Source organism: Hyperolius riggenbachi, chromosome 12 (genome assembly GCF_040937935.1).
Source record: "Hyperolius riggenbachi isolate aHypRig1 chromosome 12, aHypRig1.pri, whole genome shotgun sequence".
In the NCBI taxonomy this organism is placed as follows: domain Eukaryota; kingdom Metazoa; phylum Chordata; class Amphibia; order Anura; family Hyperoliidae; genus Hyperolius; species Hyperolius riggenbachi.
In genome coordinates, this window is record NC_090657.1 from 73,671,047 (window position 1) to 73,694,122 (window position 23,076).

Sequence of the window (23,076 nt, forward strand, 5' to 3'; positions counted from 1 at the left end):
AACCGTGAGTAGTCTGGAAACCAAATGTCTCAAAATGACTGTTCAGGGGTATAAGCATCTGCAAATTTTGATGACAGGTGGTCTATGAGGGGGCGAATTTTGTGGAACCGGTCATAAGCAGGGTGGCCTTTTAGATGACCGGTTGTATTGGGCCTGATCTGATGGATAGGAGTGCTAGGGGGGGTGACAGGAGGTGATTGATGGGTGTCTCAGGGGGTGGTTAGAGGGGAAAATAGATGCAATCAATGCACTGGGGAGGTGATCGGAAGGGGGTGTGAGGGGGATCTGAGGGTTTGGCCGAGTGATCAGGAGCCCACACGGGGCAAATTGGGGCCTGATCTGATGGGTAGGTGTGCTAGGGGGTGACAGGAGGTGATTGATGGGTGTCTCAAGGTGTGATTAGAGGGGGGAATAGATGCAAGCAATGCACTGGCGAGGTGATCAGGGCTGGGGTCTGAGGGCATTCTGAGGGTGTGGGCGGGTGATTGAGTGCCCTAGGGGCAGATAGGGGTCTAATCTGATAGGTAGCAGTGACAGGGGGTGATTGATGGGTAATTAGTGGGTGTTTAGGGTAGAGAATAGATGGAAACGCTGCGCTTGGGTGGTGATCTGATGTCGGATCTGCGGGCGATCTATTGGTGTGGGTGGGTGATCAGTTTGCCCGCAAGGGGCAGGTTAGGGGCTGATTGATGGGTGGCAGTGACAGTGGGTGATTGATGGGTGGCAGTGACAGGGGGTGATTGATGGGTGGCAGTGACAGGGGGTGATTGATGGGTGATAGGTGATTGGCAGGTGATTGACAGGTGATCAGTGGGTTATTACAGGGAAGGACAGATGTAAATATTGCACTGGCGAATTGATAAGGGGGGGTCTGAGGGCAATCTGAGCGTGTAGGCGGGTGATTGGGTGCCCGCAAGGGGCAGATTAGGGTCTTATCTGATGGGTAACAGTGACAGGTGGTGATAGGGGGTGATTGATGGGTAATTAGTGGTTGTTTAGAGGAGAGAATAGATGTAAACGCTGCGCTTGGGTGGTGATCTGATGTCGGATCTGCGGGCGATCTATTGGTGTGGGTGGGTGATCAGATTGCCCGCAAGGGGCAGGTTAGGGGCTGATTGTTGGGTGGCAGTGACAGGGGGTGATTGATGGGTGGTAGGTGATTGGCAGGTGATTGACAGGTGATCAGTGGGTTATTACAGGGAAGGACAGATGTAATTAATGCACTGGCGAATTGATAAGGGGGGGGGGGGTCTGAGGGCAATCTGAGCGTGTGGGCGGGTGATTGGGTGCCCGCAAGGGGCAGATTAGGGTCTGATCTGATAGGTAACAGTGACAGGTGGTGATAGGGGGTGATTGATGGGTGATTGATGGGTAATTAGTGGGTGTTTAGAGGAGAGAATAGATGTAAACAATGGATTTGGGAGGTGATCTGATGTCGGATCTGTGGGCGATCTATTGGTGTGGGGGGGTGATCAGATTGCCCGCAAGGGGCAGGTTAGGGGCTGATTGATGGAGGGCAGTGACAGGGGGTGATTGACGGGTGAGTGATAGGTGATCAGGGGGATAGATGCATACAGTAAACAGGGGGGGTGGGGGGTGATCAGGAGGGGGCAGGGAGCAGGGGGGGGGGGAATAAAAAAAAAATAGCGTTGACAGATAGTGACAGGGAGTGATTGATGGGTGATTAGGGGGGTGATTGGGTGCAAACAGGGGTCTGGGGGGTGGGCAGGGGGGGGGGGTCTGATGGGTGCTGTTTGCGATCTGGGGCAGGGGGGGGGGGGAGAAATCAGTGTGCTTGGGTGCAGACTAGGGTGGCTGCAGCCTGCCCTGGTGGTCCCTCGGACACTGGGACCACCAGGGCAGGAGGCAGCCTGTATAATACACTTTGTAAACATTACAAAGTGTATTATACACTTTGTATGCGGCGATCGCGGGGTTAACATCCCGCCGGCGCTTCCGTATAGCCGGCGGGATGTTGCGGCGGGCGAGCGGTGACAGGCGCCGGCGGAGGATCGCGTCACGGATGACGCGATCGCTCCGCCCATGCCCTTAGAAGGACCGCCGCCTCTGTGGGTGAGCCGGTCCTTCAGGGCTCCACTTCCCGGCCGCCTCTGTGAGTTAGGCGGTCGGGAAGTGGTTAAAAAGTAGCGCACTAATATACACACTGTTGCTCACTCACACGCATCAGGGTCAGACAGTTAGGGTGAGGGAATAGGAACATGTTCGGTTATAGATCAGTGTTAGGTCCCGTTCGCACTGCACTGCCTGATGTTCACACTGCATGTGTTCCGGTCCAGTGCAGTCCAAGAACGCATGCTGCACGCATTTTTTAACAAAACGCGTGGCTGACCCATTCACTGAAGTGAATGGGATCAGCCACGCAACGCATAGAAACGCAGATGGCGTGCGTTCGTACACGATGTGTTCCAAACGCACGGCCAACCGCGTCTCATGATGTGAACATAGCCTTAAAGAGACTCCGTAACAAAAATTGCATCCTGTTTTTTATCATCCTACAAGTTCCAAAAGCTATTCTAATGTGTTCTGGCTTACTGCAGCACTTTGTACTATCACAGTCTCTGTAATAAATCAATGTATCTTTCCCCGGTCAGACTTGTCAGCCTGTGTCTGGAAGGCTGCCAAGTTCTTCAGTGTTGTGGTTCTGCTGTGAACTCCCCCTTCCAGGCCCCTCTCTGCACACTGCCTGTATAGTATTTAGATTAGAGCAGCTTCTCTCTTATCTTTTACAAGCTGGATAAATCTCCCTCTGAGCTGGCTGGGCTTTCACATACTGAGGAATTACAGACAAGGGCAAAGCTGTTTGCAGGAAGAAAAGAGCAGCCTGAAACTTCAGTGCATGAGAGCAGAAGGGGGAAAGAAACACAAATGATCTCTTGAGATTCAAAAGGAAGGGTGTATACAGCCTGCTTGTGTATGGATGTATTTTCTATGTGTGGACATACTGTACATCAACCTACTTCCTGTTTTGGTGGCCATTTTGTTTGTTTATAAACAAACTTTTTAAAACTGTTTTTAACCACTGTTAATGCGGCGAGGAGCTGCAAAATTGTGACAGAGGGTAATAGGAGATGTCCCCTAACACACTGGTATGTTTACTTTTGTGTGATTTTAACAATACAGATTCTCTTTAAGGTTGGAGACGGGAGGTTAGTGTTAAGGTCGCCATTAACTATACAATCCCACAAGCAATCGATTGTTTCCAATCACTGCGGTAATTGATCAGAAATGATTGGTCGTGCCCATTAACAGCTGAATATCCAATAACTGATTTGATCAGATTAAGGGAATCGGTCCGTTTTTTTCGTTATGTGTTCTCTGTCAGCCAGGGACAGAGAAAGTAGGCTGCAGGGGGCGCGGGATTAAAGGGGCAGACAGCTAAAGATGGGAAAAAAGTAGCCTGGTCTGATCAATCCAGATTGGTGGGGTCAGAATTTGCATCAACATGATGAATCTAGGTTGCCAACAAGTCAGAGGTCCAGGCTGATGGTGGTTTGGGATGAGATAGAATTGGAGATCTGAGATGTAACCATGTCAACATAGACCAGATTTTTTAAATAATGTTAACATCTTATAGAATCCATGCCTACAGAAACTGCTCTGAGGGCAAAGGGAGACTCTACCCAGTAGCATACTGTTCCTAATAAAGCATTCAGTGAGTGTACTTTATAATTTACCCTGGACAAAAACGACTGCATGTTCTTAGCAGAGCTCAAATAGTTGCGAAGTATAGGCCCAGCCACCCAAGTTCTCGCCAATGCTCCAGGATCCCTTCTCTCTGTAACAACTGACTCACTGGGCTCTATTCTCAGACTTCCCGCATGCGGTAAAGTACGTGCGGGAAGTTTGCAACCAAAATACCATCAAGTTGACATTCTCAAAATGTTCCGCATGTTTTTTTCCGCATGTGGAAAAAGTGTGATAAAAGTGCGGGATTCATGCGGAAAAATTTCCGCAAAAGTCGGTATTTTCCGCAATAAAAAAATCAATTCTCAAAAATGTTCAGGCGCATCATTTCGTCATTATTTACCGATTTTTTTATCACCTACAAGTTGTAGGTGATATATTCCGCATCCCATTGACTTTAATAAAGTGTGGAGGCTTAAGGGCTGTGCTTGCTGGACTTTAACTTTTTTTTTAAACACTTTTTCATGCAACCTTTTTACCGCATGAATAATAGCTGTTTCCGCATCTTTTTTCCCGCATGCGGAAAATATTAGTGAATGTGGTTTACCGCTGGCTGTAACATTTTGCGGAAATTTTGGCTCTTTGTGAATAGAACCCAATATCTTTTACCACTTGCTTTGTATTTAAAGTGAACCTCAACTCTTGCACGTGAAAGAAGTAAAAAGCATAGAGAAATGTACTCTGTATGCATTTAGAGAGTTCTGCCTATCAAATTCCCCTTCATCTGTTACTAAGCACTTGTTGTAATTTGATCCAACAGCTGTGTCGTCAATCTCCTCTGCCACAGCAGAGAGCTAATTGGTAAACAATATGTCTGCTTCCATGAAAGCAGGAAGTAGACACTGCAGATTTATTGCAGGATTTGTATCAGCTTTAAAGTGAACCGAGCATCATTTTTAACACCCAGTGCAGCTCTATAGCAAATTAAAAATGCATTCTAAAAATGTGGTTTATTATTAAAAAAAAAAACCTTTAATTTTACCTCATTTTTTTACATTTGAGGGTTAAAATACACACTTCTTGCATCCGTGAAAGGACATGTGGATGGATGGAGATCAACAGATGGTGGAAGGCTGATAAGAAATCACCTCAGACTTAATTGACCACAAACAAACCCTGAGCCTTCCCCATTGTACTTCAAACAGAAAACATAAGATGCACTTGAAGAATTTCACACCTAGCCTGGATTAGACATTGTGAAAGCAGCAGGAGTTTTTGAACTCCTGAAACATGGCAGCCCTTTCAGCTATTTGAAGCCAGGAGCTGCTTAGATCACTTTAACTAAGAAATGTTTTTCTTAAAAAGGTTAGTATGCGGTTTATCTTCTAGAGCAGAGGGGAAGTTTTGAGTTCAGGTAGGAGCACACTAGGCACTTAAGCAGAATCGCATATGCGTTTTCCATAACACATAGTGGGAAGTGCATATGCAATTCTGCCTCGCATGTTCCTACCCTTCAGGATTTAGTCTCCCATCAACTAGATCCTACAATTTGCATGGTAAGTAATGGTTCATTAGTAGTTCTGCATATGATTTCAATGTGAAGTGTAAGGTTAGCTTATTTGAGGTGCTGCACATGTGAGCTGTTGGTCATTTCGGATGCAGCCCGTTGTGGTATGCGCTGGCCCTCTCCTCGCTAGTTCCTACAATTATGCATTCACCATTACTACTATTATTTTATCTCACCTGTCTGTTAACTGGTGACTGCTGGACAGAGCTTACAGGCGGGTTGTAGACGCTGTGGTTGCCCAGGGAGACAGAAGCCAAGGAGGGTGCGTTGCCATGGCACTGCTCTCGTTTGTGAATCATAAAAGCTGGCAGAGAGTTAAACTGTTTTTTACACTTCCCGCACAGAAAGACATCTTCCTCATCTGCAAAGAATGTCAAAGATATCAAAAATCAATGTGTGTGTCTATAGGTGTGACAGACGTCCAAAGTCAGTAAAGCTGATGTTAAAGTGTACTTGAGGCAAAGCTAAGGGTAAAAAACAGATACCTGATAAGAGGGAAGCCTCTTGATCCTGCAAAGGCTTTCCACGTTCTCCTGGTCAAACCGTTGCAGTGGTAGGACCCCCCAAAAGAAATCTGATCATGACTGCACTTCTTGCATGAGTGCGGCCATACTGCGCCTCCACGTGTATGGCCACGCATGCACAGTAAGCCAGAGTCGCTTGCGCATGAGCGGCTCCCTTCTACTGCCAGGTGTGCTCGTGCATGATGACCTGAATGGTCGTGATCTTCAGGAGGATCCCATGCAGCTGTGGCAGGAGCAAAAAGAATGTCGGAAGCCTCTGCAGGTTCCAGAAGTTTCCCTCTTCTGAGGCAAGTATGTTTTTCTCCTTAGCCTTACCTTATTTTCACGTTAAAAGTGGGATAAAAACACAAATATTATCCATGGTCTAAATAAAGCATTAAACACAGCATTAGAATGAATAAGGGGAAAAAAAAAAAGTTTTGATTGGTTTCCAAGTTAGAAGAAGGGTTCAGATTCAAACTTACACTTCACTTTAAAGCTAATTGGTAAGCTTGCTCTTGGGGCTCTATTCATAAAACATTTGTGGCGAAAAAAAACTCCTGGAGGGAAAATACCGCAGCGGTATTTTAGACTTCTGGGTGGTAATTCATAAAAATCTTGCCAGCTGCGATGCAAGTGCGGAGATCTCCCGCTGAAGGCTGGCGGTAAGCTGTCAGAAGGCATGCGGAAACACTTACACCGGCAGAGTCCCTCCGTGCGCTGCTGTCTCTGGGAGGTCTGTCCCATTCACTGGTATGTAATCCGCAAAATTAGAGGAAGCGTATTGCCTCTAAACTTTATGAATGGACATTTTGTTACTTTTTTCTAGATAAATCTAGAAAAACACTGGAGAAGGTGGAAATTTCTTGCTCTGCTGGGGGATTGTAGATTTTCATGCGGGAACAGCTTTTATGAATGCCCACTTTGCTAAATGGACGGGAAAATCCGCTGTTTTGAGCAGAAAACTTGCAGTAACCTTTTATGAATAGAGCCCTTGGTGTCCAAAATTATCGCATTGAGTTGTTATTTGAGAATAAAGCAGAAAAGCTTCTGCTGTATCCAGGAGGGGAGGGGGTGAGCAGAGCAGTGCTTTTCAGCGCTGCTAGATTTGGGCGCAGCCAGCGCCGCCATAGACTATAAAGGGATTCAGTCTATAGCGGCGCTCAGTGAGTAACGTCGGCGCTGTCAGAAGACTGAGCCGAGGTTGCTTAAAAAATCATAATTCGGCTTCCAGCAATCGCTGGAAGCCGAATTATTTCATTCCCCCACTATCCATGGCGGCCTGGAGGGGGAATAGTAATTAATTCGGCCCGGACTTGTGCAGAAGCAGGACCAGCCATAACAGCTGGATCCTGCGCCCAAGTCTACCAGCGCCGATTTCAAATATATTTGGGGTGAGAACTTTATCTGCTTTATTTGTTCAGCAATTATTTAGTTACACAACAATCTGGGACAAGGCTGGGGGCACACTAGGCATTGCGGAAAAGGTCATGTTTTACTGCATATGCGTTTGTAGCATGTGTTACATGCTTTTTTATTTTGCCCCGCACGTGCATTTTCATGCATTAGCAGTTCACATATATAAATCGCATGTGTGTTTTGTATGTTTTTTTTTTTATGCACATCACTAGGAAGTCAACAGTAAGGGCCCTTTTCCACCTGCAATCGCTAGCGTTCACGCTGAACGCTAGCGATTGCTGAATCGCAAAACCGGCGATTCCCCCGACGTTTGCGGCCGCGATTTTGCTATGCTATGCACTGCATAGCAAAATCGCGGCAATTATCGCTCCGCCGCGCGTTCGCGTTCCCCGCAAAAACGAATCGCGGTAGTGGAAATGACCTACCGCGATTCCCATGTTAAAAAGCAAACCGTAGCGATTGTAAAATCGCTAGCGGTTTGCGTTTTTGCGATTCAGCATCGCAAACGCCGCTAGTGGAAAAGGGCCCTCAGCGGAATTTTTTTTTTTTTACGCATGTGAAACATAAAAAACACACCAAAATGCAATACCTCTGCATCACCATTGACTTTCATTATGTGCGTTTTTGAAATATATGCAACAAACCCAGAGTTTTTAAAAACGCACATTGCAGAACGCAGTTATATGCATTTTTTTCATGAGGCCCATTGACTTGCATTATGTGCGTTTTCCGCAACGCTAGCGTTTCCACCTAGTGTGTTCCCCTTCCTTAGAGTGTCCTGCAACCACAGCTTCATTAAAGGCTGTATTTAAATCTATTTTTTGCATTTTGTGGGGTGGGATGCGATGCTCTGACTACATCCCACCACAATGCAAAAAAAAAAAAAAAAAAAAAAAAAAAAAACACAAACATGACCCTACGACAGAGTACACTGACAGGGTCATATGCCTGCTGGGTAGGAAGTACGGCCCTGGGATTCCTGTCAGTCCGCACATGCGCGCCACAACGCATCGCACTCCGTTGTTTACACTACCTGCATCGCCCATAGACTTACATCATCCAAGCACGGTCTGCTGTTGCCCTTGCATCGGGTACACAGGATTGCAAGGAGTGTGAAAGTCTCCATAGAGTTTCATTGCTATTGCAGCCCCTTGCGGCAAAATAGGGTAACACAAATCAGCTTTACCCTGCTGGTGTAGAAGGGGCCTGAAGTGTAATATGCCTCCCAGTTACATTATATCAGATGGTGTTTAACTGTTAGGTTTTTTTGCTGTGTTTAATGATTTGGAGCAAAAATACAATTTTGAGTTTCATATCACTTTAAGAACTAGATGTGGCACAAAGAAGAAAGAATCCAGTTGCTGGCAACCTTATGAATGAAAATGTTGGTTTACCTCAATATACGTTCACCATATGAAGCTTCTATAGTCACAGTCGCATGCATGAAGTGTCCTACGACGTCACTATTAGGGATGAGCGATGAGATGCAAATATTTCTAAGCTTATGCAAATGTATGTAATTTTTATGCAAATATATGCAGCTTGAGGCCTCCTTTCCACAGACTGTTGAGCTGTGTGCTCAGCAAGCAGTTGCCAGGCAGCAGTGAGTAGTTACCAGGCAGCGACAAGCAGTTACCAGGCAGCAGTGAGCCGTTGTGAGAGTTTGAGAGGCATTTTACTGCCTATCAACAGTCCACGGAAAGGAGGCCTGAAAATGGACCAAACAATTTAAACCTGGGTGGGGATTGGCCCATTTTCAAGCTGCATATATTTGTACATAAATTTACATAAACTCAGAAACATTTGCAACTCGTCCCTTGTCACTATGGCAGCAGCCTTGTAACCAGCATGGATGGAATACTCACATGAATCATCAGGAAAAGACCTAGCAACAGGTTAACAAAAAGTCTTCACTTTCAGTTGTAATAATAAAGCCTATTAAGATTTTCAGATCCAGGCAACTGCAGCTTGCATAAGCTCTCAGAAATAGAGATGATTAATGAGATGCAAATATTTCCAAGTTCATGCAGGATTATGTAAATCTTTATGCAAATATATGCAGTTTCAAAATAGACCAATCAAATCCCACCCTGGTTTGAATTGATTGGTCCAATTTCATGATGCATACATTTGCATGCAAATTTACATAATTGCGCATGAAGTCGGAAAGATTTGCATCTCATTGAACATCCCTACTCAGAAATGTCGCCAGAAGTCTCTGGGCTGGTTCACACCAAGAGCAGTTCTGAGCGTTTTTAAAAAAAAAAAAAACACTTGGGTAATGTATTTCAATGTGCTGGTGCACACCAGAGCTGTTCATTTCTTTCTCAAACGCAAAGTCTGGTCCTTCAGCATTTTTAGGATTTGAGGCGATTCTGCCTCAATGTTAAGTATAGGAAAGTGGAAAACCACTCTGAAAAATGCTAGATCAGAGCAGTTTTCCAAGCGTTTTTGTTACAGAAGCAGTTCAGTTATAGCTTTACTGCAACAAAATATCAAATCTGCTACACAAACGCTTCAAAAGATGCTAGGCATGTTTAGAAACTCACTCCAAACATGTCTAGAATTGCTTTGAAAACCTCAACCGCTAGCGTTTGCGGATCCGCTTGCGGTTTTTGGTGCGCACTGGCTCTTTTTTCTACGTTGCTAGGAATCCTCTCATTATTCATCTGTATCGTTGGTGCAGTCTTCTCACCTGCTTGCAGGCTTATTTGCCGCCTATTGCAGTGGCAGACATAGGCATGCCTCTTTTCCACAGACTGTTGATTGGCAGTGAAATGCCTTTCAAACTCTCACAACTGCTCACTGCTGCCTGGTAACTGCTTGCTGAGCACACAGTTCAACAGTTCTTGGAAAAAGAGGCCTTAATTTTAATCACTTCCTGTACACAGTGGACAGGAGAAGCAGAACAGATGGAGGATAAGCGGACGACCAGGAGAGGGTAAGAGCCAGGAGCAACGCACATACTGACAATGGGCTCTATTCACAATCATTTTCCACATATGGAAAATGCAAATGTGGTAAATTACCGACTGAAATAAGACTATCTTGACCTTCACCATTTTACGCATGGTTTTCCCACATGCGTAAAAAGTAAAAAGTGTGCTAAAAATGCGGAAAAACGTCCGCAAAAGTCGGTAATTCCAGCAAAAAAACAAAATTCAACAACAAAAAGGGGTGCATTATTTCTGACTTAACTACTGATTTTATATCACCTACAAGTACTTGGTGACATATTTCGCTTCCCATTGACTTAAATGGAGTCTTCAGCCTTGAGCGCTGTTTGCTGGATTTAAAAAAAAATAAAAAAATTTGATGCCACTTTTTCCCGCATGTTTTTCACATGTTTACTATCTGATGCGCATGTTTCCCTATTTTGTTTACGCATTGTTCCCGCATGCTAAAATCATGCAGAAAATTTTTAGTGAATGTGGAAAAATGCGGAAATTATCACTGCTGGTAATGTAGCGGTAAAAAATCTCTTACCACACGTGTGATTGTGAATGGAGCCCAATGTGCTGTGTGATGATCAGGCAGGAAGGTGGGGAGCAGATAAGCAGTGAGCTAAAGGATGTGTGGGATGGTGAGGCTATTCTAGAGACCACCTGTAGCCTAATTATGTTAGTGTGGGGACACCTGCTGTGAAAGTCTTCTTAAGGCCTCTTTTCCAGGAACTGTTGAGCTGTGTGCTCAGCAAGCAGTTACCAGGCAGAAGTAAGCAGTTATCATGCAGCAGTGAGCAGTTGTGAGTTTGAGAGGCATTTCACTGATTATCAACAGTTCGTGGAAAGGAGTCCTTATTTACTTGGGAGGTTTATACTGTGTAAGGCCTCTTTTCCACGGTCTGTTGATAGGCAGTGAAATGCCTCTCAAACTCTCACAACTGCTCACTGCTGCCTGGTAACTGCTTACTGAGCACACAGTTCAACTGTCCATGGAAAAGAGGCCTAATTGTGTTATCTGAGGATACGTGCTGAATGAATGTGTTACTATAGGATGTTAGCTGTGTAAGGCCTCTTTTCCATGAACTGTTTCTAGGCTGTGAAACGCCTCTCAAAATCTCACAACTGCTTACTGCTGCTTGGCAACTGCTTACTGCTGCCTGGCAACTGCTTGCTGAGCACACAGCTCAACAGTTAGTGGAAAAGAGGCCTAACACCGACCGTTGATAGGCAGTGAAATGCCTCTCAAAACTCTCACAACTGCTTGCTGCTGCCTGGAAACTGCTCACTGCTGCCTGGTAACTGCTTGCTGAGCACACAGTCCGTGAAGCCTAAGGCCTCTTTTCTACGGACTGTTGAGCGGTGTGCTCGGCAAGCAGTTGCCAGGCAGCAACGAGCAGTTACCAGGCAGCAACAAGCAGTTACCAGGCAGCAGTGAGCAGTTGTAAGAGTTTGAGAGGCATTTCACTGCCTATCAACAGTTCATGGAAAAGAGGCCTTACTGTGTTATTGGGGATCCATGCTGCCTAATTGTGTTACTGAAGGACACATGCAAATAATTGTTATTGGGAATATATGCTGTGTTATTGCGAGGTGGCCATGGGCACAGTACTCAGAAATCTGGTACTGTGTTTGCGCAGTACGCTCCCGGTGACACATGGTCGCGCAGGTGCAGTAGCTATCGACTGGCCAGTTGGTATAAACCGAAAACTAAACCAAGGTGGGGGACCGGAGGATAATTCGAGGCGCGGGCACAGAATGTCTGCAGGGGGCTGGTAAGTGCAAGTGCCTCGTTCACATTACAGGAGACAGACACGCACAAACATCAGAAGTGCATAGCCTGCAGTGTCCGATGTTCTCATTGTATACGCTGCGTACCAGTGCGTTGCGCAAACTCATGCTGCACACATTTTTGGGCAAAATGCGTGGCTGACCACCACGCAACTCATGGAAAACGCAGATCGCGTGCGATCGAATGCAATGGGCTCTATTCACAAAGAGCCAAAATTTCCGCAAACTTTTATCGTTAAATTACCTCCAGCGGTAAACTCCGCATTTTTTCCACATTGAGGGCCCTTTTCCACTAGCAGTTGCTAGCGTTCAAGCTGAACGCTAGCGACTGCTGAATCGCAAAAGGTAAAAAATTACCGGCGATTTCCCGACGTTTGTGGCCGCGATTTTGCTATGCTATGCACTGCATAGCAAAATCGCGGCAAATATCGCTCCGCGATCGCGTTTCAGGCAAAAATGAATCGCGGTAGTGGAAATACCCTACCGCGATTCCTATGTTATTTAGCAAACCCTAGCGATTGTAAAATCGCTAGCGGTTTGCGATTTTGCGATTCCGCTAGCGCAAACGTGCTAGTGGAAAAGGGGCCCTCACTAACAGTTTCCGCATGTTTCCCACATGCGGTAAAAAAGATGCAGAAACGGCCATTAAACGTGCGGTAAACATGCGGTAAGAAGGTCGCATGAAAAATAGTTTAAAAAAAAAAAATCTAAGTCCAGCAAGCACAGCCCTTAAGACTCCAGACTTCATTAAAATCAATGGGATGCGGAAAATATCACCTACTACTAGTAGGTGATAAAAAAACGGTAAATACCGACGAAATGATGCGCCAGAAATGTTTTGTGTATTGATTTTTTTTATTGCGGAAAATACCGACTTTTGCGGTATTTTTTTCCACATGCGGAAAAAACATGCAGAAAATTTAGTGAATTTCAATGTGGCGGTGTATTGGTCGGTAACTTCCCGCATGTCCTTTACCGCATGCGGGAAGTGATTGTGAATAGAGCCCATTGCGTTCTGATCGCACGGCCATCTACGTGTGATAATGTGAACGAGGTCCAACTCCATTGTCTCCATTTGCTTTAGGTTCCCTTGAAGCGGTACAAAATTAGCAGTTCATCGGTTCAGTCAATTTTCAATCTCATTTCAGAAGAAATTTGATCAGGATCAAAAACCTGAATGTGGAGAGCCAATTGCTTCCCAACCAATCCATTTTTGCGTTCGGTGAGACTCCATGATTTTATAGCTGGGCCACAATCCTCGGGTGTTGGGCTTCCTTTAGTAAACAATTTTATGAAATGAATACTATCAATATATTGTATACAGTAGTAAAATGGTTTCCATACATACCAAGGCCCTGGATGGGTCCAGCACTGTTCACGTTCTGAGCTGTGTGGTCTGACACACCACCTTGACCATCCAGCAAGGACTGAACAGCCAGGACTGTCTGGTTGTCCATACCTAGAGAGAAAGAAGAGACTTCTCAAACACGACCACCAGGTGGCAGCACAGACAAATTATCTAAATTACAGTGGCAATCTGCTTTGACATGAATGTTACCCGTATACGGACCCGGTCCGCCCATGATGCCAAGTAAGGCTCACGTGGCAGAAGTCTGGGGACAACACCAGGAAGTGAAGAGAGTGCCTGGCCAACCTATACTGGGGGCAATTGTACCTGGCTAACCTATACTTTGGGCAGTAGTACCTAGCTACCAATACTGGGGCACCTATACCTGGCTACCTACCTATACTGAGGATGTTTTTTGGGGGGCTCACCGCAACTATAACGTGCAATGCAAAATGTCGGATGCTGTGCAATCTTTCCAATTCGGGGGGGGGGGGAGGGCTAGGGATGGTGGTGGTTAAGGTTAGGCTGCAGGAGGGAGTGGTTAGGGTCATGCACTGGGTTGAGCGAAAGTAAGGGCCTATTTCCACTACGCGCGGATTCCGTGTGCAAATTTCCGCATCCAAAATGCAACACCTTTAGGCTGTTTTCACAGTGGGACGTTACAGGCGCACGTGAGAGCAGCCTGTAACGAAGCCCACCGCACAGCAATGAAAAATCAATGGGCTTGTTCACAGTGCCCATGTTGCGTTACATTGTAACGCAGCACGTCTACATAACGTACTGCATGCAGTACTTTACACGCGGCTAAGCCGTGTTAGACGGTTTGCACATGCTCAGTAGGGTTTTTTTTTTTTTTATTTTATGGGCGGAGAGGAGGCGGGGAGAGGCCGCCACATAGCCAGGCACATGGCTACTTATTATTCACTGCACTTGCAGTGTTTACATCCTGGAGCGGCCGCGGATTGGCTGGCGGGACCACGTGATGCGGAGAGCTCTGCCACGTGGTCTCCGCAGTGCCTCCAACAGAGCAGGCGCACCAAGAGCTGCTTGTAACGTGGCTCTTGGTAGCGTCCTGCTCCAACACCACCAGGCGTTGCGTTAGGGGCATGTTATGTGCCCTATAACGTCCCCTAAACGCAACGTCCTGGTGTGTAAGTAGCCTTAGTGAATAGAGCTGTTCCATTCAATACGAATTCTTGAACGCGATGCAGTGCGTAAAAGATCTGGATGGTATGCTGCATTTTTCCACATGCGGGTGGGATCTGGATGCCTAATCGTGGCTAATGTAAGTCAATGGGGCCGCATATATCTGCATTACAAACGCGGAAATTCATGTTGCAAACGCGGATTTACCAAGCAAGCACGTGAGTTGTGTTGTTGCTGGGCAGTTTTCAAATCGCAACACATATTTTTGCATAAAAACACGTATGCGTAATGCATATCCGCATTAAAAATGGATGAGTATTTCCGTATGCGATTTGAACATGTGCTAGTGGACATAAGCCCTTAGAGAGCACCAGGAGGGGTCTTAGGTATAGGTAGAGGGAGGGTACTGTTTGAGAGTTTAAAGGATACCAGAGGTGAGACGTATATGGAGGCTGCCATATTTGTCCTTTTAAACAATACCAGTTGCCTGGCAGTCCTCCTGACCCTGTGTCTCTAATACTTTTAGCCATAGATTCTGAACAGGCATGCAGCAAATCAGGTACTCTGAGGGCTCAAACCCACTAGCAGACTTTTCTAAGCGCTAGTGATTTGAAAAAGCTTCTTGCTAATGCAATGCTATGGGGGAGTTTTAGAAAATCGCATCCCTCTAGTCTAGTGGGATCACACCCATAGCGTTACGTTAGCAAGAGCTTTTCAGCTTTTCAAATCACAATGCTCAGAAAAGCCCTTCTAGTGGGTTCCAGGCCTGATCCAGCTGACTCAGGTTTTACTGGATTAGCCATATGCTTGTTCCAGAGTTTTGACTCAGAGGGCTCGTTTCCACTGTTGCGGTGCGGAATCGCCTGGATTTCACCGCAGAAGAAATCGCATGCGGCTGCGTTTCCGCATGCGGATTTAGCCGCGATTTCGCATGGCAAGGAGCCAGGCGAATTTAACCATGTCACTGCCTGAGTAAAGCTCCATAGCAAACCATGCGAAATCGCGGGGAAATCCGCATGACAAAGCCGCATGCGATTTCCCTATTAAATGCATTAGCCCGCATTCCTCCCGCACGCGAAATCTGACGGCTCTGCCGTGCAGATTTCTGTCGCACCGAAAAACGGTCCCGCCGCCGCACAAGTGGAAACAGCCCTATCCACTTACATTGACTATGCGAATCCGCATGCAGTGCCCGCATGCGGATTTGCTATAGTGGAAACGAGCCCAGACACTACTTATGGTAGAGCTCAACAGGGCTTCCAGGGAACTGGCATTATTTAGAAGGAAATAAATATGGCAGCCTCCATATCCCTCTCACCTCTGGTTCCCTTTAAGAGTAGTGTTAGGTCATAGTAAAATAACGGTAATGATAACCGGTATTTTGCCATAGGAATGAAGTAGTAGAGTATGTTCTAATAGCAACAGTCTTCAGGGCTATTTTTAGTGGGCGCCATTTTTATAGGTATGCCAGCAATCCTAAAGATCCCAGCCTCGATGGATGTACAATGCCATTTTTACAGTATGTTATAAGCAAGCGATTCGGACTGCATGCTGGCGTCTGAACACTGCAACACACAAATCCAATACTGGACAAGCCCTATAGCTACTGTAGTTACAACTTTTATTAATAAATACTAAAATAGTCAAGCTAGAATCAATAGACCCGAGAGGCCTAGTGTGCACAAGTGTATGCACTTAGTGGGTTGCGATGGGGAAGGGGACTTTGCTCATCCCCCTCTACCCTCACTAGATATATACACGGCAGAGTGTAACTATGCCTCGTCTCGCAATCCTAGTCGTGCAAAACACCTAGGTCTCTACGTGACACTGCACAGGCTAGTGGAGAGAACCTAGGATTAAATAAATGAGACTGCACAGTATGCCAGAAAACTTCTGCAGATCTATCCCAGTTCCACTGCTGATAGTGTGCACATAGGGGAATTTTGATGGTAAATTTAATCACTTCACCTCCAAGGTTTTTTCCCCCTTAAAAAAGGAGCAATTTTCACCTGTCAGTGCTCCTTCCATTAATTCGCCTATAACTTAATTACTACTTATCACAATGAAATATTCTCTTTTAGCTGCTCTGCCAAGGCAGCCAGCTGACACAGCTAAGAGATCAAATTACAACTTGTGATTAGTCCCAGAGGAGGGGGAATTTGACAGGCTAAACTCTCTAAATACATATAGGGTGCATCCTATATAATAAAAGCCCTGTCCCTGCATACTTCTGCGTCGGGGCGTCCATTGTGTCTGGTGCGCATGCACGGGCAGACTTCGGTCAGCGGTGGGAGATGGGACGTGGGTTGCGGCTGTGGCCTAGAACCCATTTAACAGGCTGGTCTTTTACTAGTTTCTCTGTTTTCCTTCTATCCTGTGCAAGAGTTCAGGTCCACTTTAAATAAGGCTGGGTTCACACTAGCAATGCAGAGCATCTTGGAAAAGGAACAGAAGCTGTTTAGTAATTTCCGTATGTTCAACTAAAACTCTTGTGCGGTGTGGTGACAACTATATGCGGTGCAAGTCACATCATCATGAATATCCGTGTCTTCATTTTCAGTGGCGGTAGCGAGTCACTCTTCCTGTGATGGGAAAACACAAGCGCTGCCACATGTATTTCCTTTTAAACCATACATGTTGATCCTCTGATCTCTAAATGCTTTTAGCCATAGCCCCTGAACAAGCATGCAGCAGATCTGGGGTTTCTGACCTTATTCACAAGATTAGTTGCATGCATGTTTCTGGTGTAATTCAGACTGTACTGCAGCCAAATAGACCAGCAGGGCTGCCAGACAACTGGCGTTGTCTAAAAGGAAATAAATATGGCAGCCTCCACATCCCTCACTTTTGTAGTTCCATTAATGCTGGTGTGATCAGTTTCAATAAATACTGGGAATGGGTAAAAGGTCTGCTTTTATCATACAAACTGACTGTATCAGGCAGCAGATGGTCCCCAGGACAAGCCAGTGACAGGCTGCTGTATATATAGGCTGCCTGTAGACAGCACCTATGAAATGTACACACAGCCCAGACTAGAGGTGTCCCTAATACAAAGGTTCCAGTCTGCTCTTCCACTGCTCTGCCTGGCCACCCTCCTCCACAATGGCAGCTTTTCCCGGAAGCTCGCCCCCTCCGCTAGAGCTGGCAGCCCTGTGCTCTTCCAGCAGACGCCCTCCTCAGCTTCTCTGCTGCTCAGGGCTCTTCTCCCCCGGGCGCCCCTCCCCCCGCTGAATCCGGACACCGGCCCGCTCCTCACACCCGAGTTATTTCAGCTCCTCCGCAGGCCACAGAGGCCCGAACCCCCGAATTTTACCTTCAAAAGCCTCAAATATCGCTTGCGCCATCTTGTAGGCTGCAGATATCCTAAGAGCAGCATTATGGGAAATGTCTCACTTGTGCGCACATACGAGTGGCCACTAGAGGGCAGCACAGATCAGCAATCCACCAACTACTCCACTCATGCATTTCTAATGTTGCCAGTGCTAATAAACTTTATAGTTATCATCATCTTCATTGTTGTTGCTATTATATTTTACTATTTATTATTATTATTGTCATAATCACTGGTAATATTATTAACCACTTCACCACTGAGGGGTTTTACCCCCTGAGCACCAGAGCAATTTTCACTTTTCACTTTCCATTCATTCGTCTATAACTTTATCAATACTTATCGCAATGAAATGAACTATATCTTGTTTTTTCCGCCACCAATTAGGCTTCTTTAGGTGGGACATTATGCCAAGAATTATTTTATTCTAAATGTGTTTTAATGGGAAAATAGGAAAAATGTGGGAAAAAAATTAATAATTTTTCAGTTTTCGGCCATTATAGTTTATTATTATTATTATTATTTTTTATTTATATAGCGCCAACATCTTCCGTAGCGCTGTACAAACAAATAATGGGGAACAAATATACATAAGATATACAAGACACTGTACAGTCATGACATTGAATAGAGTAAATACAGATACATACATAGTTGATATGTAGTTGGTACATATACATATGTTAAAATTACAGCAGTATGAGAAACACTAGTTTTTAAATAATGCATGCTACTGTAATTAAAACCCATGAAATGTATTTGCCCTTTTGTCCCAGTTATAAAACCGTTTAAATTATGTCCCTATCACAATGTTTGGCGCCAATATTTTATTTGGAAATAAAGGTGCATTTTTTTTTTTTTTGCGTCCATCCCTAATTACAAGCCCATAGTTTATAAAGTAACAGTGTTATACCCTCTTGACATAAATATTTAAAAGTTCAGTCCCTAAGGTAACTATTTATGTATTTTTTTTTTAATTGTAAATTTTTGAATATTTTTTTAATTACAAAAAAAAAAAATGGGGAGTGTGGGAGGTAATGAGTTAATTTTTTGTGTAACACTCATTTATTTCTATGTAAAAAATGCTTAGGGTGTAGTTTTACTATTTGGCCACAAGATGGCAACAGTAACTTTTTGTGTATTGCGACCTGCGAGCGTCCGGAACGCTCGCAGGAAGTAGTAGGAGGCTGTGAGTGTTTGTTTTTTCTCACAATGATCGCGCTGCCCATCGGAGAGCAGCGGATCATTGTGGGGCTTAGATCAACGAACGGGAATGGATTTTCCCGTTCATTGATCTCCGGGCGAGCGGGCGGCGGCGTGTTTACTAGCGGTGGCCGCGTGTTTACAAGCGGGAGCGCGGGCAACGGCGGGAGCGCGGAAAGTACGGATTTCTCCGTCCCTGGGGGTTAAAGGATGGAAAAAGGGACGGAGAAATTCGTACGGGCGGGGGTAAAGTGGTTAGTGCAACTATTGTAATTATTATTTTCATCTGACTTAGGCTCCCTGCACACTGCAAATCCGTTTTGCAATTCTGATTTCTAATTTGCAATTCCGATTTTCCTTTAAAGTGAACCTAAAGTCACCCCCAAAAAAATGAGAGGAACTCACCTGGGGCTTCCCTCAGCCCCTTACAGACGATCGGTGCCCTCGCAGCCCCGCTCCGATGGCCCAGGACCCGCCGGCGAGCACTTCCGGTTTGGCCGACAGGCAAGGGAACGCGAGTGATTGTTCGCGGTCCCAGCCTGTATATCGCCAGGAGGCCGCAATAGCAGCATAGGGGGCGATATACAGGCTGGGAACGCGAACAATCACTCGCGTTCCCATGCCTGTCGGCTGGTGACGGCCAAACCGGAAGTGCTCGCCGGCGGGTCCTGGGCCATCGGAGCGGGGCTGCGAAGGCATCGATCGTCTGCAGGGGGCTGAGGGAAGCCCCAGGTGAGTTTATCTCATTTTTTTTTGGGGTGACTTTAGGTTCACTTTAATGCAATCAACAGAAAAACAGAGAAAAAAACGTAGCATGCAGTAACGAAATCGGAATCGGATGTAAACACCGATTAAAAATCAGAATCTAGGCTCCCTGCACACGGCATGCGATTCCGATTCCAATTTGTAATCGGTTTTTACATCAGATTCCAATTTTTAATCGTTACTGCATGCTGCATTTTTTCCTCCGTTTTTCTGTTGATTGCATTCAGGGAAAATCGGAATTGCAAAACGGATTTGCAGTGTGCAGGAAGCCTAAAGCCTGCTGCACAGTGGTGTAGCAATAGGGGATGCAGAGGTTGCGACTGCATCAGGGCCCCTAGGGCCAGAGGGGCCCACTAGGGGCCATCCTTCATCGATCTTATTAGCTTCTTATTTGTGCTATCCTGGTAAAGAACATCTCTATGGCCTGGTGCACACCAGAGGAGTTTTTCTGAGCGTTTTGAGTTTTTAAATATGCTGCTAATGTTATCCTATGTGTCTGTGCACACTGGAGCAGTGAGGTTTTGTAAAAAAAACCCATAGCATTACATTGGGAAGAGCTTTTAGAGGTTTCAAAAGCTCTTCCCAATGTAATGCTATGGGTTTTTTTTTACAAAACCTCATTGCTCCAGTGTGCACAGACACATAGAATAACATTAGCAGCAGATTTAAAAACTCAATACGCTCAGAAAAACTCCTCTGGTGTGCACCAGGCCTATATGTGCATTGAATAGTGGTAATCGTTAACAAGCTATTTTAGTACTCTGATTACACCTCTCTGACACTGCAGATGTCCTTGGTATGTTTTAGGGCTTCATATCAATAGTGCTTGGGGCCCCATGTAAAACCGCACAGGGGCCCCAAGCTCCTTCATTACGCCACTGCAACGACACATTCAAATTTGATTGGCCAATTTTAATACTTTCATATAATATGAGAGCTTACCTACACAATCTGTTTATAGTATTCAAAATCTGTAATCCCTCAATACTAAAGCCTGGTACAGACTTTCAATTATGATTGGCCAATCACTGACCAATCTTACCACCTCCATGTAGTTTAGGGGCAACAGATATTGAATACTATGAGCAGATTATGTAGGTAAGCCCTCATACTACACGGAGTTAGTGAGTGACTGGCCAATCATAACGGAGAGTGTGTACCAGGCCTAAATGTGGTGGTAAAGTTGGCTAGTGAATGACAAATCAAAACTGGATGTGTGTATGCGCCCTTCACTGTGGTCGTTGTTTTCTCAAGCAGGGGTCACACTCATTGAAATCACAGGCAATTTCATACAATGCCAAATCGCCCTGTAAAACGCACGTAATGAATGTCAATGGTGACGCAGAGGTATAGTGTTTTATTGTGGTTTTAATACTTTAAAAAAAAAAAAACAAGTTTGGTGATGTATTTCTGCTTCTTGTTGACTTCCTAGTGGTGATCATAAAACGCATATAAATTGCAAATGCGTTTTTGTGCATTTGGTATGCCTTCTTTCTTATGTGCGAAACGCAAATGCATTAAAACACAAGCAAAAGGCATGTGCGAAATTCAAAACACACAAATTCATATGCAGCAAAACGCAACCTTTCACGCAATGCCTAGTGGGTTCCCAGCCTGCAGGTTTTTAGCTATGACATGCTAGGGCTTAAAGAGGAACCCCAGTGAAAATAATGTAATAAAAAGTGCTTCATTTTTACAATAATTATATATGTATGATTGATTGATTTAGTCCGTGTTTGCCCATTGTAAAAATCTTTCCTCTCCCTGATTTAGATTCTGACATTTACCACATGGTGACATTTTACTGCTGGTAGGTGATGTCACTGGAAGTACCTGCTGCTTGGCAGTTGGACCCAGCTGTAAACGGATGTTATTTCCCACAATGCAATGAGGTTCACAGACAGGAAACTGTCAGGACCATGGTCATGACCTCACACTGTAGGAGGGGTTTCACCCCAATATTAGCCATACAGAGCCCCCTGATGATCTGTTTGAGAAAAGGAAAAGATTTCTCATGGGAAAAGGGGTATCAGCTACTGATTGGGATGAAGTTAAATTTTTGGTCACAGTTTTTCTTTTTTTTTAAGTCCAGTTGGGTACCACAGGTGGGCTATGGTGACATGGCAAATTGGCCTTCCAATGTGACACCTGAAAGTGTGATGATCACACCACAAACTCCTCCCCTCCCCACACCACTGACTGAAGAGGAGGCGTGGTCTTTATAGTTAACACTTCTCCTTTCAAGCAATAGGCACAATAATGTGAGAGCAATATGGGGTTTCCTGTAATGTGGCACAGGGGGTTATGGTGGAGGGGACCGGAACAGTGTTGACTGGAGACAAAGTTAGCCCAGTTCACAGTGATCAGTTGCGTTGCGTTCCCTGTGACAGCAGGAACGCAAGGTTAGATACAGGGGCGCCGCATGTTACCCATACAAAGCCTGCATGCAGCGAGTTAAGAATAACGCCATCAGTTAAACTGCAGTACTGTGACCAGCCCCATTGGATTGTATGGGCAGTGAGCTGACATGCAGAATTATTCTGTAATGCAACTGATCACTGGGAACAGGGCCTGAAGCACCATGGAGTTCCCAGACACAGGGATATTTTTACAAACTGGGGCACAAATCACAATAAAAAACTAAAATTCTTTTCTGCTGTATTTTAACTTCCTTCCTGGAAAAAGCCTTTTATTACATTTTCTGTGCTAGTCTAGTTGAGATGCCCCACTGGAAAACCTCATAGACCAATGACTGATCCCTGTTTGCATAAATTAATAAGTGATCGCAACTACTAATTTGTAAGAAATGGGGGTCCCAGCAGGAAAGACTAAAACTGGCCACACACAATACAATTTTTTACATTTCTTTTCAATTCAAGATTTAAAAAACAAAACCAAAAAAAATGTATATCTCGCTTTTCTCCTTGCGGACTCAAAGCACCAGAGCAGCAGCCACTAGGGCACGCGCTATAGGCAGTAGCAGTGTTAGGGAGACTTGCCAAAGGTCTCCTACTGAATAGGTGCTGGCTTACTGAACAGGCAGAGCCGAGATTTGAATCCTGGTCTCCTGTGTCAGAGGCTGAGCCCTTAACCATTACACCATCCAGCCACCAAATTTTTCTGATTTATTGTAACATTTAAAAAAAATCTAACCAATGTACCACACATATGTTCAATTTTCCCACAATTATGAAAAAAATTACTGAAAACTGCTTGAGAGTAGAGATGTTGCGAACATCAAATTTTGGGTTTGCGGACACCGAACTCGAACTTCCGTAAAAGTTCAAGTTTGCGTGAACCGGGCGAATTGCGATAGACTTCAATGGGCAGGCAAATTTTAAAACCTACGGGGACTCTCTCGCCACAAAAGTGATGGAAAGGTTGTTTCAAGGGGTCCAACACCTGGACTGTGGCAT

At 45.2% G+C, this 23,076-nt stretch overlaps 1 protein-coding gene across 7 annotated transcripts in view; it reads right to left on the reverse strand.

The window, feature by feature from the left end:
- ZNF341 (zinc finger protein 341) overlaps positions 1-23,076 on the reverse strand; it is a 74,591-nt gene that overhangs the window by 40,279 nt on the left and 11,236 nt on the right. Inside the window, exons 1-3 of one of the 7 annotated variants that reach the window (XM_068262534.1) lie at positions 17,675-17,760; positions 13,216-13,326; positions 5,389-5,573 (exon numbers count right to left, since the gene is read on the reverse strand). In XM_068262534.1, coding sequence (XP_068118635.1) covers positions 5,389-5,573; positions 13,216-13,326; positions 17,675-17,705 — 327 coding nt within the window. In that variant the 5' untranslated portion in view covers positions 17,706-17,760. Of the gene's footprint in view, positions 1-5,388; positions 5,574-5,697; positions 5,716-8,528; positions 8,640-9,829; positions 9,884-10,739; positions 10,758-13,215; positions 13,327-17,292; positions 17,465-17,674; positions 17,761-23,076 lie in introns of those variants that run through there. The other 6 variants (XM_068262535.1, XM_068262536.1, XM_068262538.1 and 3 more) reach the window with 6 other exon arrangements.